Source organism: Melopsittacus undulatus, chromosome 25, assembly GCF_012275295.1.
Source record: "Melopsittacus undulatus isolate bMelUnd1 chromosome 25, bMelUnd1.mat.Z, whole genome shotgun sequence".
NCBI lineage: Eukaryota > Metazoa > Chordata > Aves > Psittaciformes > Psittaculidae > Melopsittacus > Melopsittacus undulatus.
In genome coordinates, this window is record NC_047551.1 from 122,835 (window position 1) to 137,565 (window position 14,731).

A 14,731-nucleotide genomic window follows, 5' to 3' on the forward strand; every position below is an offset into this window, starting at 1 on the left:
AAAGTGCCCCCCATGGGGGTCAGTCTGTGGGTCTGAGCCCCACAAGTGCTCTCTATGGGGCTGAGCCCCACAAGTGCTCTCTATGGGGCTGAGCCCCACAAGTGCCCCTGTCTATGGGTCAGGCCCGCCCCCCCCCCCCGCGCGGCGCTGGAGCCCCCCCCGGGGTGCGTGCGGCTGCTGCCCTGGGAGCCGCCGGCAGAGGGAGCTGCGGAGCTGGAGAGCGTCTGCCCCGGGCGGGCCCGAGCGGTGCGGCTGCGGGGGCTGCAGCAGGTACTATGGGATGGATGGAGTATGGGGTGTGTGGGGTGTATGGGGTGTATGGGGTATGGGGTGTATGGGGTGTATGGGATATATGGGATATGAGGTATGGGGTATGGGATATATGGGATATGAGGTATGGGGTATGGGATATGGGGTATGTGATATCGCTATATTTAGTATCGCGGTATGTGGTACCGCGCTGTGTGATATCCACAGTATGGGGTATCCGCTGTATGGGGTATTCACGGTGTGGGTGTTGCTTTATGGGGTGTCGCTGTATGGGGTATCCATGGTATTGGGTATCGCTGTATGGGGTATCCGCGGTATGGGGTGTTGGGTACCGCACTATGCGGTATCAGCGGTAGTGGGTACTGCTGTATGCTGTATCCGCGGTGTGGGTGTTGCTGTATGCGGTATCCATGGTGTTGGGTCCCGCGCTATGCGGTATCCTCAGTGCGGGTGTTGCTGTATGCGGTATCCATGGTGTTGTGTATTGCTGTATGCGGTATCCATGGTGTTGTGTATTGCTGTATGCGGTATCTGCTGTGCGGGTGTTGCTGTATGCGGTATCTGCTGTGCGGGTGTTGCTGTATGCGGTATCCATGGTGTTGGGTACCGCGCTATGCGGTATCCTCAGTGCGGGTGTTGCTGTATGCGGTATCTGCTGTGCGGGTGTTGCTGTATGCGGTATCCATGGTGTTGGGTACTGTTGTATGCGGTATCTGTGGTGCAGGTGTTGCTGTATGCGGTATCCATGGTGTTGTGTACTGTTGTATGCGGTATCCTCAGTGCGGGTGTTGCTGTATGCGGTATGTGCTGTGCGGGTGTTGCTGTATGCGGTATCCATGGTGTTGTGTACTGCTGTATGCGGTATCCTCAGTGCGGGTGTTGCTGTATGTGGTATCTGTGGTACAGGTGTTGCTGTATGCGGTATCCATGGTGTTGTGTACCACTGTATGCGGTATCTGCTGTGCGGGTGTTGCTGTATGCGGTATCCATGGTGTTGTGTACTGCTGTATGCTGTATCTGCTGTGCGGGTGTCCCCGCTCCGGTACAACCGGTACCGGGTGTCTCATCCACCTGTGTCCCCCCAGGCCCAGCTCTGGAGCTTCCCTGTGGGCCCCGTGTCCCCCCCCCGCAGCCGGGCCCTGCCCCCGCTCCAGCCGGCCTGGAGCCCCCCCGAGGTGAGGGGGGGGCATTATGGGGTGGGGGGTTATGGGGTAGGGGCTCTGGATATTATGGGGCAGGATTATTACAGGATATGGGGAATGGGATATGGCTATTATGGGATATGGGGCATTAAACACACCCCTCCCCCCCCAGAAACGGACCTTCCCCCCCAAGCGGGGGGTGCAGCTGAAGCGGGGGGCGCCCCCCCCTGAGCCCCCCCCCCCGGCCCCGCCCGATGAACTGCCCCCCCCCGGCAAGCGCCAGCGGAGCCGCAGCCCCGAGCAGGTATGGGGGGGCATTAATGGGGTCTGGGGGGGCATTAATGGGGTCTTGGGGGGCATTCATGGGGTCTGGGGGGTATTAATGGGGTCTGGGGGGGCATTAATGGGGTCTGGGGGGGATTAATGGGGTCTGGAGGGGTATTAATGGGGTCTGGGGGGGTATTAATGGGGTCGGGGGGGGCATTAATGGGGTCTGGGGGGGTATTAATGGGGTCTGAGGGGGCATTAATGGGGTCTGGGGGGGTATTAATGGGGTCTGGGGGGGCATTAATGGGGTCTGGGGGGGATTAATGGGGTCTGGGGGGGCATTAATGGAGTCTGGGGGGTATTAATGGGGTCTGGGGGGGCATTAATGGGGTCTGGGGGGGCATTAATGGGGTCTGGGGGGGCATTAATGGGGTCTGGGGGGTATTAATGGGTCTGGGGGGCATTAATGGAGTCTGGGGGGGCATTAATGGGGTCTGGGGGGGTATTAATGGGGTCTGGGGGGGCATTAATGGGGTCTGAGGGGAATTAATGGAGTCTGGGGGGTATTAATGGGGTCTGGGGGGGGCATTAATGGGGTCTGGGGGGGGGCATTAATGGGGTCTGGGGGGGTATTAATGGGATCTGGGGGGGCATTAATGGGGACTGGGGGGGATTAATGGGGTCTGGGGGGGGTATTAATGGGATCTGGTGCCCATTGGGGCCCCCTCATCACCCCGCTGTCCTCAGGTGCCCCCCCCGTTCCCGCTGCCCCCCCAGGGGCTGTGGCCCCCCCAGCATGGGGACGCCTGGACACCCCCCCCCCGCCTCGGGGCCCCCCTAGAGAGACAGGTGAGACCCCCCCATTACCCCCAAGCCCCTCCCCCTTTCCCAAGCCCCTCCCCCTTTCCCAAGCCCCTCCCCCTTTCACAAGCCCCTCCCCCTTTCACAAGCCCCTCCCCCTTTCCCCAAGCCCCGCCCCCTTCTGACTCTCCCCCCCCCCCCCCCGCAGGACCAGCGCAGCCTGGCGCCCCCCCGCCCCCCCCCGCCGCCCCCCGGCCCCCTCGGAAGTGACCTTAGGGGCGGGGGGTCAGGGCGGGCGCCGCCCCCCCCCACACCAGCACCCACCGTCTGCGTGCCTTGTGCCCCCCCCCGGGCACCCCCCCGGCACCCCCAGAGCGTGAGTGGGGGGGGGGGGGGTCGCGATAGATGGGGTATGGGGTGTGGGGTATGGGATATATGGGATACGAGGTATCGGGTATTGTGATATATGGGGTATGGGGTATCACGATATATGGAGTACGGGGTATCGCGATATATGGGGTATGGTGTATGGGGTATCGCGATATATGGGGTATGGGGTATTGTGATATATGGGGTATGGGGTATGGTATATCGTGATCTGTGGGGTATGGGGTATGGGATATGGGGTATTGTGGTATATGGGGTATGGGGTATCGCGATATATGGGGTATTGTGATATGAGATATGGGGTATCAAGAAATGGGGTAGTGTGATATAGGGTATGGGATATCATGATATAAGATATGGGGTATTGTGATATGGGATATGGGGTATCGCAATATGGTATATGGAATATTGTGATATGAGGTGTGGGATATCATGATAGGGGTTTGGGATACCGGATATCGCAGTATGGGGTGTGAGTTATCGTGATGGGGTACATGGGGTACCATGATATGGGGTATGGGGTGTTGTGATATGGGATATCATGATACAGGTATAGGATATTGTGATGTGACATATGGGATATCCTGATATGGGGTCTCACCCTCTCTCCCCCTCCCTTTTCACCCCATAGGCTCCCGACCGCCACCACCCCCCGGAGCCGGGGGGGCCGGGGGTGTCACTTGGGGGGGTCCCCTCCTCCCTGGGCCCCCCCACCCCCGTGCCCCCCCTCTGCCCCCCCCCTCCTCCCCCCCCCCCTTTGCCCTGGCTGAAGGAGCCGGGGGGGGGAGGGGGGGACCCGTTGGACGAGCTCCTCTTTGGGGCTGGGGGGGGCACCCCCGAACCCCCATTGAGGGGGGGGCGCTCCCCGGGGCCGTTCCCGGCCCCTACCACCAGCACAGCCCCGGGGGGGGGGTCCCCGTTCCATTGCCCTTACTCCCATAAGGAGGAAGGGGAGGAGGAGGAAGCGCCCCCCCCCCCCCTCCCCTCCATCACCACCCCCCCCCCACCCCCCCTTTCTGGCTGGGGACCCCCCCCCCCTCCCCCTCCCCCCCTCGAGGGGCCCCCCCCCCAAGACCTCAGGTACCTCCCCCCGCCCCCCCCCCCAGCCCCCCAATCTTAACGGGGGTCTCCTATCCAAAGAGCGCCCCATTGCCCCCCCGCTCCCCCCCCCCCCACCCCCCCCCCCATCCTCCTCCTCCTCCCCCCCCCCGCTTCGACTTCGGCCCCCCCCCTTTGGACGACCAGTTCGAGGAGCCCCCCGAGTTCGCCCCCATCCTCCCCGATGGCTTGGCCACCATCATGCGCATGTTGGACGAGTCCATTCGCCAGGGGGAGGATGAGGATGGACTCCTGGCCCCCCCCCCCTTCATCCTCACCCCCCCCTCCTCCTCCTCCTCCATCACCCCCACCCCCACCCCCCCCTCCACCCCCCCCACCAGCCCCCCCCCTCCTCGCCCGCCCCAAAGCACCTCATTATGGGGCCCCCCCCGGCCATGACCCCCTCGACCCCCCCCCGCCTGTATCCCTTTGGGAAGAGGGATGATCCCGGTGCCCCCCCCCCCGCCCCATAAACCCATTGGGTTCCTTAAGTCCTTAGCAGCCGCTTTGGAAGGGGGGGGGGGCGACGACGACGAGAGGGGGGCCCCCCCCCTCCCCCCAGAATGCCCCCATTGCCACCCATGAGGCCCCCCCCCAAGTCGCTACCTCAGCACCCGGCTGGGTGCCCCCCCCACCCTCCTCCCATCCCAGTCATCCCAGTGCCCATCCCAGTCATCCCAGTGCCCCCCCCCCTCCGTCCCGCTCCGCTTCCGAAGCCTTGGAAGAGATCAGCAGGGCCTGCGAGACCCTGGCCGAGCAAGTGGGGCGCCCCCCCCCTCCCCACACCCCCCCCAAACCCCCCCCCCTTGAGCCCCATTCAAACCCCCCCCAAACCGACCCCATTGAGCCCCATTCAAACCCCCCCCAAACCGACCCCATTGAGCCCCATTCAGCCCCCATTGAACCCCATCCAACCCCCCCCGAAACCCCCCCAAACGCCCCCCCCCATCGGGGGTCGCCGGCACCGCCGCCCCCCCCCCCCGCCACCGCGCCCCCCCCCCGCCGCCGTCACCACCAGCACCACCCCCCCCCCCCGCAAGGACCGTCCCGTCCTCGCCTCCTTGGACCTCCAAATGCAACCGGATCAAGGGGGGGCTCCCCCCCCCCCCCCAGCCCCCCCAACCCCCTCTGGGGCCCCCCCCCAGCCCCGCCCCCCCCCCCCCAGCCCCCCCCGTCCTACGTCAGCTCCAGTGACCTCCTCAAGCTGCGGGCGCTGGGGGGGGAGGGGCCCCCCAAAGAGCTCAAGATTCGCTTGATCAAGGTGGAAAGTGGGGGGGGGACGGGGACGGGGCCCCCCCAGAACGGTGCCATAGGAGGGGGGGGGGACACCGCAGCGGAAGAGCCGCAGGGACCCCCCCTGGCACAGCTCACCATAAGGCACAGTGCGGCTGAGGTGGTGCGGGCCAGCAAGTGAGTGGGGGGGCAATGGGGTCTATGGGGGGGATGGGGTTGTATGGGACAATGGGGTTGGATGGGGGGGATTGGGATATATGGGAGGGAATGAGGTTATGGGGGGGAATGGGGTTATGGGGGAATGGGGTTCTATGGGTATTTGGGGAGGTTAAAGAGGGCTTAAAGGGGGTTTAGGGGTAATTGGAGGGTGTTTGGGGGATTAAAAGGGGTTTAATGGGGTTTAATATGGGTTCAGAGGGTCTCAAATGGGTTTAAGGGGGGTTTAATGGGGTTTAATGTGGTTTCAAATGGGTTTAATGTGGGTTCAGAGGGGTTTAAGTGAGTTTAATGGGGTTTAATGTGGGTTCAAAGGGGTTTAATGGGGTTTAATGTGGGTTCAGAGGGCTTTAATGGGGTTTAATGTGGGTTCAAAGGGGTTTAATGGGGTTTAATGTGGTTTCAAATGGGTTTAATGTGGGTTCAAAGGGGTTTAATGGGGCCTCAGGGGTGTTTAATGTGCTTGAGGCTCAGGCCCCTGTGCTGCCCTCCCCGCTGCCTGTCTCCCGCAGGCAGGCACGCCTGAAGGGCCCCTTCCGGGAGTCCTACCTGTGCCCGGCCCAGTCCGTGAAGCCCCACATTGATGCGCAGGAGAAGCTGCCCCGGGACAAGCTCAACCCCCCCACCCCCAGCATCTACGTGAGTGCTCATTGGCTGCTGCCAGACCCCCCCTTGATGCTCATTGGCTGCCCACAGGGCCCCTCGATGCTCATTGGCTGCTGCCAGGCCCCCCTTTATGCTCATTGGTTGCCACAAGGCCCACCTCGATGCTCATTGGTTGCCACAAGGCCCACCTCGATGCTCATTATCTGCTGCTTGACTCCCCCCTTGATGCTCATTGGCTGCTGCCAGGACCCCCTTGATGCTCATTGGCTGCCTTGATTCCTATTGGGCTGCTCACAGCCCCCCTTGCTGCTCATTGGTTCACTGGTGGGGGTCCCAGGGCATCCCTGCTTCTCATTGGCCGGTAGGAGGGGTCATGGGGCATCCCCTGCGGTTCCTTCCCCCTCATTGGCTGACTGGAAGGACCCCCTCCCTGCTGATTGGCCCGCTGTAGGGGGTCCTGGCGCATCCACTGTGCTGATTGGCCCATGGGCAGGGGTCCCAGGGTATCCTCCCTGCTGATTGGTCCGCTAGCAAGGCTCCCTGGATGTCCTGCCAGCTGATTGGCCGAGCAGCCACTGTCATGGGGCATCCCCCCTTGCTGATTGGCTGGCAGGAGGGGCCATTCCCAGGGCATCCCCCTGCTGATTGGCTGCCAGGCTGGGGAATCCCCACTCTGATTGGCTGTGGGAGGGGGACTGTTCCCTGCAGCTGATTGGCCGTGGGTGGGGTGTTCCCCAGGGGATCCTCATGCTGATTGGCTAAGGGGGGAGGGGGGGGGATTCCTTAGGACATCCCCATCCTGATTGGCTGGTGAGTCAGAGCATCCCTGTCCTGATTGACCCATAGATGGGGAATCCCTGCTCTCATTGGCTGCTGGGCCAGGGTATCCCTGTCCTGATTGGCTCCTGGCTCAGAGCATCCCAGTGCTGATTGGCTGGCAGCTTGGGGCTATTCCCTTTGTGCTGATTGGCCAGCAGGGAGCTGCGGGGGGGGGGGTTACCAGTCTCCCATTGGCTAATGAGGGGGGGGTTGATCTCTGATTGGTGCATGGGTGGAGGTGCTGGTCTGTGATTGGTCCGTGGTTGGGATGCCGGGCTCTGATTGGCTGTTCCCCCCCCAGCTGGAGAGCAAACGCGACGCCTTCTCCCCTGTCCTGCTGCAGTTCTGCACCGACCCCAAGAACCCCATCACTGTCATCAGGGGCCTGGCGGGGTCCCTGCGCCTCAGTGAGTGCCAGAACACCCCAAAACACCCCAAAATCACCCCAAAACACCCCAAAATCACACAAAACACCCCAAAACCACCCCAAAATCACCCAAAAATCACCCAAAACACCCCAAAATCACCCCAAAATCACCTCAAATCACCCAAAACACCCCTTTACTCCCATAGACCTGGGTCTGTTCAGCACCAAGACCCTGGGTCAGGCCCCATCCCCAGCACCCATGGGTGCCCCTTTACCCCCCATAGACCTGGGTCAGGCCCCATCCCCAGCACCCATGGGTGCCCCTCTCTCCCCATAGACCTGGGTCAGGCCCCATCCCCAGCACCCATGGGTGCCCCTTTACCCCCCATAGACCTGGGTCAGGCCCCATCCCCAGCACCCATGGGTGCCCCTTTACCCCCCATAGACCTGGGTCAGGCCCCATCCCCAGCACCCATGGGTGCCCCTTTACCCCCCATAGACCTGGGTCAGGCCCCATCCCCAGCACCCATGGGTGCCCCTCTCTCCCCATAGACCTGGGTCAGGCCCCATCCCCAGCACCCATGGGTGCCCCTCTCTCCCCATAGACCTGGGTCAGGCCCCATCCCCAGCACCCATGGGTGCCCCTCTCTCCCCATAGACCTGGGTCAGGCCCCATCCCCAGCACCCATGGGTGCCCCTCTCTCCCCATAGACCTGGGTCAGGCCCCATCCCCAGCACCCATGGGTGCCCCTTTACCCCCCATAGACCTGGGTCAGGCCCCATCCCCAGCACCCATGGGTGCCCCTCTCTCCCCATAGACCTGGGTCAGGCCCCATCCCCAGCACCCATGGGTGCCCCCATAGACCTGGGTCAGGCCCCATCCCCAGCACCCATGGGTGCCCCTCTCTCCCCATAGACCTGGGTCAGGCCCCATCCCCAGCACCCATGGGTGCCCCTCTCTCCCCATAGACCTGGGTCAGGCCCCATCCCCAGCACCCATGGGTGCCCCTTTACCCCCCATAGACCTGGGTCAGGCCCCAGCACCCATGGGTGCCCCTCTCTCCCCATAGACCTGGGTCAGGCCCCATCCCCAGCACCCATGGGTGCCCCTCTCTCCCCATAGACCTGGGTCAGGCCCCATCCCCAGCACCCATGGGTGCCCCTTTACCCCCCATAGACCTGGGTCAGGCCCCATCCCCAGCACCCATGGGTGCCCCTTTACCCCCCATAGACCTGGGTCAGGCCCCATCCCCAGCACCCATGGGTGCCCCTCTCTCCCCATAGACCTGGGTCTGTTCAGCACCAAGACCCTGGTGCAGGCCAGTGGGGAACACGCAGTTGAGGTTCGCACCCAGGTCCAGCAGCCCTCGGACCAGAACTGGGACCTGTCTGGGACCCGTCAGGTGTGGCCATGTGCCAGCAGCAGGTCCCACACCACCATAGCCAAGTACGCCCAGTACCAGGCCTCGTCCTTCCAGGAGGCTCTGCAGGTCAGGGGGGGGAATGGGGGTGATGGGGTTAATGGGGGCTATGGGGGTGATGGGGGCTATGGGGGTGATGGGGCTATGGGGGGGATGGGGCTATGGGGGTGATGGGGGCGATGGGGGTGATGGGCCTATGGGGGTGATGGGGGCGATGGGGGTGATGGGGGGTGATGGGGCTATGGGGTTAATGGGGGCTATGGGGGTGATGGGGGTATGGGGGTGATGGGGGCTATGGGGGTGATGGGGCTATGGGGTTAATGGGGGCTATGGGGTGATGAGAGCTATGGGGGTGATGGGGGCTATGGGGTTAATGGGGGTGATGGGGGTGATGGGGGCTATGGGGGTGATGGGGGCTATGGGGTTAATGGGGGTGATGGGGGCTATGGGGGTGATGGGGGCTATGGGGTTAATGGGGGCTATGGGGGTGATGGGGGCTATGGGGGTGATGGGGGCTATGGGGTTAATTGGGGTGATGGGGGGGATGGGGGCTATGGGGGTGATGAGGGCTATGGGCATGTTGAGGCTATGGGGTGATGGGGGCTATGGGGGTGATGGGGCAATGAGGGGAATGGGGATAAGGGAGGTAATGGGGTAATAAGGCTATGGGGACTGTGGGGGCAATGGGGTAATGAGGGGCTATAAGGACAATTAGGACAATGGGAGTAATAGGATAATGGGTGCTATGGGGGGAATGGGGGTGATGGGGCAATGGGGGGAATGGGGGCAAGGGAGGTAATGGGGTAATGGGAGCTATGGGGGCAATGGGGGTGATGGTAATGGGGCCAATGGGGTAATGGAGGCAATGGGGGTAATGGGAGTTATGGGGGCAATGGGGGCACTGGGGGCTGTGTGGGGAGTGGGCAATGGGGGTCCATGGGTCCATGGTGCCGTCCCCACAGGAGGACAAGGACAGTGAGGATGAGGAGGCCGAGGAGCCCGACAGCACCACAGAGACCCCCCCCAGGTAGGGGCACCCCCTGTGCCTTATGGGGACACTATGGGGGGGGGGGTGACACCCTGAGCACCCCATGGCACCCATGGGTGTCCCCATGTCCCCCCCAGCAGCAACCCCGACCAGAAATCCCACCAGATCATCAAGTTTGGGACCAACATCGACCTCTCGGATGCCAAGAGGTGAGGGGGGGGCACCCATGGGTGTTGGGGGGCACCCATGGGTGGTGGGGGGCACCTATGGGTGTTGGGGGGTACCTATGGGTGTTGGGGGGTACCTATGGGTGTTGGGGGCACCCACGGGTGTTGGGGGTACCTATGGGTGTTGGGGGCACCCATGGGTGTTGGGGGTACCTATGGGTGTTGGGGGGCACCTATGGGTGATGGGGGGCACCCATGGGTGTTGGGGGGCACCTATGGGTGATGGGGGGCACCCATGGGTGTTGCGGGGCACCTATGGGTGATGGGAGATGTTGCCGTGTCCCATGGGTGACATCTCCAATGGGTGACGCATCCCATGTATGGTGTGTCCATGGACAACACACCCATGGGTGCCACCTGCATTGGGTGCCATGTCCCATGGATACCACCTCCAATGGGTGCCGTGCCCCATGGGTGCCATATCCCATGGGTGCCGTGTCCCATGGGTGCTGTATCCCATGGGTTCCATATCCCATGGGCTCCGTGTCCCATGGGTTCTGTGTCCCATGGGTTCCGTATCCCATGGGTGCTGTGCCCCACGGGTGCTGTATCCCACGGGTGCTGTGCCCCACGGGGTCTGTGCCCTATGGGTGCTGTGCCCACGGGTCCCATCCTGCCCGGCAGGTGGAAGCCGCAGCTGCAGGAGCTGCTCAAGCTCCCGGCCTTCATGCGGGTGTCATCCACGGGGAACATGCTGAGCCATGTGGGACACACCATCCTGGGCATGAACACTGTGCAGCTCTACATGAAGGTGCCAGGCAGCCGCACCCCCGGTGAGCGCCTGACGTCACCCTGACGTCACCCTGACGTCACCCTCACGTCACCCTGACGTCACCCTGACGTCACCCCTCGCACAGCCAATGGGGCGGCAGGGGGCAGGGGGCTGAGCACCCGCCGTGGGGTGACAGACGGGTGGGGGTGTGTAGACAGTGCGGGGTGACATTGATGGGGTGATATTGATGGGGTGACATTGATGGGGTGACATTGGTGGGGTGTATATAGACAGTGAAGGGTGGCATTGATGGGGTGACGTCGATGGGGTGACATCAATGGGGTGTATAGAGACAGTGTGGGCTAACATCGATGGGGTGATGTCGATGGGGTGTATATAGACATTGATGGGGTGATGTTGATGGGGTGACATCGATGGGGTGTATAGAGACAGTGCAGGGTGACATCGATGGGGTGACGTTGATGGGGTATGTATGGACACTGGGTGCTATAGGGTGCCATGGGGATGCCATAGGGTGCCATAGGGTACCATAGGGTGCTATAGGGTACCATGGGGTGCTGTGGGTGCCATAGGATGCTATGGGGATGCCATAGGGTACCATAGGGTGCCATAGGGTACCATGGGGTGCCATAGGGTACCATGGGGTGCTATGGGTACCATGAGGGCGCTGTCCCCGCAGGTCACCAGGAGAACAACAACTTCTGCTCCGTGAACATCAACATTGGCCCCGGGGACTGTGAATGGTTCGCGGTGCACGAGCACTACTGGGAGACCATCAGCGGCTTCTGCGACAGGCGAGGGGCGGGGCCGGGGGCGGGGCCGAGGGACAGGGGGCGGGGCTTGGGGAAGAGGCGGGGCCATAGGGCACAGTGATGAGGGATGGGGAAGGGGAGGGGCTAAAGGAAAAGGGGCGGAGCCATAGGGCACAGTGATAAGGGATTTGGAAGGGGCGGGGCTAAAGGGAAGGGGCGGGGCTAAAGATGGGGTGGAGCCATAGGGCACAGTGATAAGTGATAGGAGAAAGAGGCGGGGCTTAAAACAGAGGCGTGGCCTATGGGAGAAGGGGCGGAGCCTACAGGAAGGGGCAGGGTCATAGGACACAATGGGGCTCTGTGGGGCACAATGGGGCACAGTGGGTCTCTGGGTCACAGTGTGGCTCTCTGGGGCAGGGTCTATGGGGCACAGTGGGGCTCTGTGGGGCTCTGGGGCACAATGGAGCTCTGGGACACAGTGGGGCACAATGGAGCTCTATGGGGCACAATGGAGCTCAGTGGGGCTCTGTGGGGCACAATGGGGCTCTGTAGGGCACAGTGGGACACAATAGGACACAATGGAGCTCAATGGGGCACAGTGGGGCTCTGTGGGGCACAGCAGGGCTCTGTGGGTCTCTGTGGGCCCCGCGTGTGAGGCTGTGTGTGCCTTAGGCACGGTGTGGATTACCTGACGGGCTCATGGTGGCCGGTGCTGGAGGACCTGTACAGCTCCAACATCCCCGTGTACCGCTTCGTCCAGCGCCCCGGGGACCTGGTGTGGATCAATGCTGGTACCGTGCACTGGGTGCAGGCTACCGGATGGTGCAACAACATCGCATGGAACGTGGGGCCGCTGACCGGTACCGGGGGCGCGGGGGGTGGGTGTGGGGGGTGTGGGGTATGGGGTGTGGGGTGTATGGGGTGTGGGGTGTATGGGGTGTGGGGGGTATGGGGTGTGGGGTGTATGGGATATGGGGTGCATGGGATATGGGGTATGGGGTGTATGGGGTGTGGGATGTGGGATATGGGGTATGGGATAGGGGCTATGGAGTGTATGGGGTATGGGTTATGGGATATGGGGTATATGGGGTATGGGGTGTTGGCTACGGGATATGGGGTATGGGATATGGGATATAGGGTATGGGATATAGGGTGTGGGGTGCATGGGGTATGGGATAATGGGGTATGGAGTGTGGGATATGGGGTATGGGGTGTATGGGATATGGGGTGTGGGTGTGGGATGTGTTCCCAGTGCCCCCTCCCCCCAGCCTACCAGTACCAGTTGGCACTGGAGCGCTACGAGTGGAACGAGGTGAAGAACGTGAAATCCATTGTGCCCATGATCCATGTGTCCTGGAACGTGGCGCGGACTGTGAAGATCAGCGACCCCGACCTCTACAGCATGATCAAGTGAGGGGGCTGGGGTACACACTGGGATACAGTGGGATACACACTGGGATACACCGGGATACACTGGGATACACCAGGATACAGAGTGACACTGGGTGACACTGGGTGTTGCAGGTACTGCCTGTTGCAGTCCATCAAGCACTGTCAGGTGACACAGGGTGACACTGGGTGTTGCAGGTACTGCCTGTTGCAGTCCATCAGACACTGTCAGGTGACACAAGGTGACACTGGGTGTTGCAGGTACTGCCTGTTGCAGTCCATCAGACACTGTCAGTTGACACCAGGTGACACAGGGTGACACTGGGTGTTGCAGGTACTGCCTGTTGCAGTCCATCAAGCACTGTCAGGTGACACTGGGTGTTGCAGGTACTGCCTGTTGCAGTCCATCAGACACTGTCAGGTGACACAGGGTGACACTGGGTGTTGCAGGTACTGCCTGTTGCAGTCCATCAAGCACTGTCAGGTGCAGCGCGAGAGCCTGGTGCGAGCAGGGAAGAAGATCACGTTCCAGGCACGGGTGAAGGATGAACCAGCCTATTACTGCAATGAGTGTGACGTGAGTGGGGCTGGGGGGGGCTTGGCCATGGCTTTGGTTGTCCCCCATTGTGCGACACTGTTGGCCCCTTCTTGTCCACCTGTTGTCCTTGGTGTTGTCCCCATTGGTGTCCTCTCATTGTCCCCCTGTGGTCCCTGCTCGACCCCACATTGTCCCCATGGTGTGACACTGTTGTCCTGGTGGTGTCCCCCTGTCGTGATGCTGTTGTCCCTGTCATGACGCTGTTGTCCCAGTGTTGTGACCCCATTGTGATGCTCTTGTCTGTGCTGTGACCCCATTGTGACGCTGTTGTCCCCCTCTTGTGACGCTGTTGTGATGCTGTGACACTGTTGTCTCCCTGTTGTGATGCTGTTGTGACCCTGTTGTGACCCCGTTGTGCTGCTGTTGTGATGCCGTTGTCTCCGTTGTCCCCCTATTGTGACCCTGTTGTGATGCTGTTGTGACGCTGTTGTCTCCGTTGTCCCGCTGTTGTGACCCTGTTGTGACCCTGTTGTGATGCTGTTCTGACCCTGTTGTCCCCGTTGTGACCCCGTTGTGACGCTGTCTCCCTGTTGTCCTGCTGTTGTGACACTGTTGTTACCCAGTTGTGACACTGTTGCCCCGCAGGTGGAGGTGTTCAACATCCTGTTTGTGACCAGCGAGACAGGCGGGCGCAACACTTACCTGGTGCATTGTGAGGGCTGCGCCCGGCGCCGCAGTGGGGCCCTGCATGGGGTCGTGGTGCTCGAGCAGTACAAGACCGAGGAGCTCATGAACATCTATGACAGCTTCACCCTGGTGAGCCCCCATGGGGCAGCCCCATAGCGATAGACCCACAGAGACAGCCCCATAGCGACAGCCCCATAGGGACAGACCCATAGGAACAGACCCATAGGGACAGCCCCAGAGAGACAGCCCCATAGGAACAGCACCATAGGAACAGCACCATAGAGACAGCCCCATACAGATAGCTCCATAGGGACAGCCCCATAGAGAGAGTACCAGAGAGACAGCCCCATAGGGACAGCCCCATAGAGACAGCCCATAGAGACACCACTATGGGGACAGCACCATAGGGACAGCCCCATAGAGACAGCTCCATAGGGACAACCCCATAGAGACAGCCCCATAGGGACAGCACCACAGGGACGGCCCCATAGAGACAGCCCTATAGGGATATCCCCACGTCCCTATCGGCTTGGCTTGACCCATATGGGGGGTTATGGGGAGGGGGGAGATGTGACCCCTCCCCCTTTACCCCCCCTAACCCCTCCCCCCTCCCATTCCAGGTGCCATCACCCAGCTCCAGATGAGCCCCGCCCCCCCCATCGGGGGGGTCACGTGATGATGATGATGGGGGGGGTGTCACGTGCCCTCCCCCCAACCCCCTCCCCCATAATGAACATTGTTATTTATTCCCGGTGATATCGCCCCTCCCCCACCCCCCCCACCCCATGTT

The 14,731-nt window shown here is 61.9% G+C and overlaps 1 protein-coding gene across 1 annotated transcript; it reads left to right on the forward strand.

Annotated features, from left to right (window-relative positions):
• The first annotated feature begins 12 nt into the window (after positions 1-12).
• On the forward strand, positions 13-14,705 carry KDM6B (lysine demethylase 6B). The gene is made up of 19 exons (XM_034072218.1): positions 13-26; positions 123-270; positions 1,356-1,445; positions 1,585-1,716; positions 2,427-2,528; positions 4,113-4,220; positions 5,131-5,375; positions 5,927-6,053; positions 7,141-7,246; positions 8,491-8,696; positions 9,590-9,654; positions 9,753-9,824; positions 10,467-10,615; positions 11,255-11,369; positions 12,000-12,187; positions 12,596-12,737; positions 13,167-13,293; positions 13,900-14,070; positions 14,562-14,705. Exons 1-19 carry the CDS (start codon positions 13-15, stop codon positions 14,583-14,585), a joined length of 2,331 nt encoding a protein of 776 aa, XP_033928109.1. The 3' UTR covers positions 14,586-14,705.
• Positions 14,706-14,731: the final 26 nt, after the last annotated feature.

What these genes read in the sequence shown, in the direction of transcription:
- KDM6B (XM_034072218.1), top strand. An exon ending in GGAGCCGCAGCCCCGAGCAG is followed by an intron (nt 1,717 to 2,426) that starts GTATGGGGGGGC and finishes CGCTGTCCTCAG; the next exon opens with GTGCCCCCCCCGTTCCCGCT. An exon ending in GAACGTGGGGCCGCTGACCG is followed by an intron (nt 12,188 to 12,595) that starts GTACCGGGGGCG and finishes CCCTCCCCCCAG; the next exon opens with CCTACCAGTACCAGTTGGCA.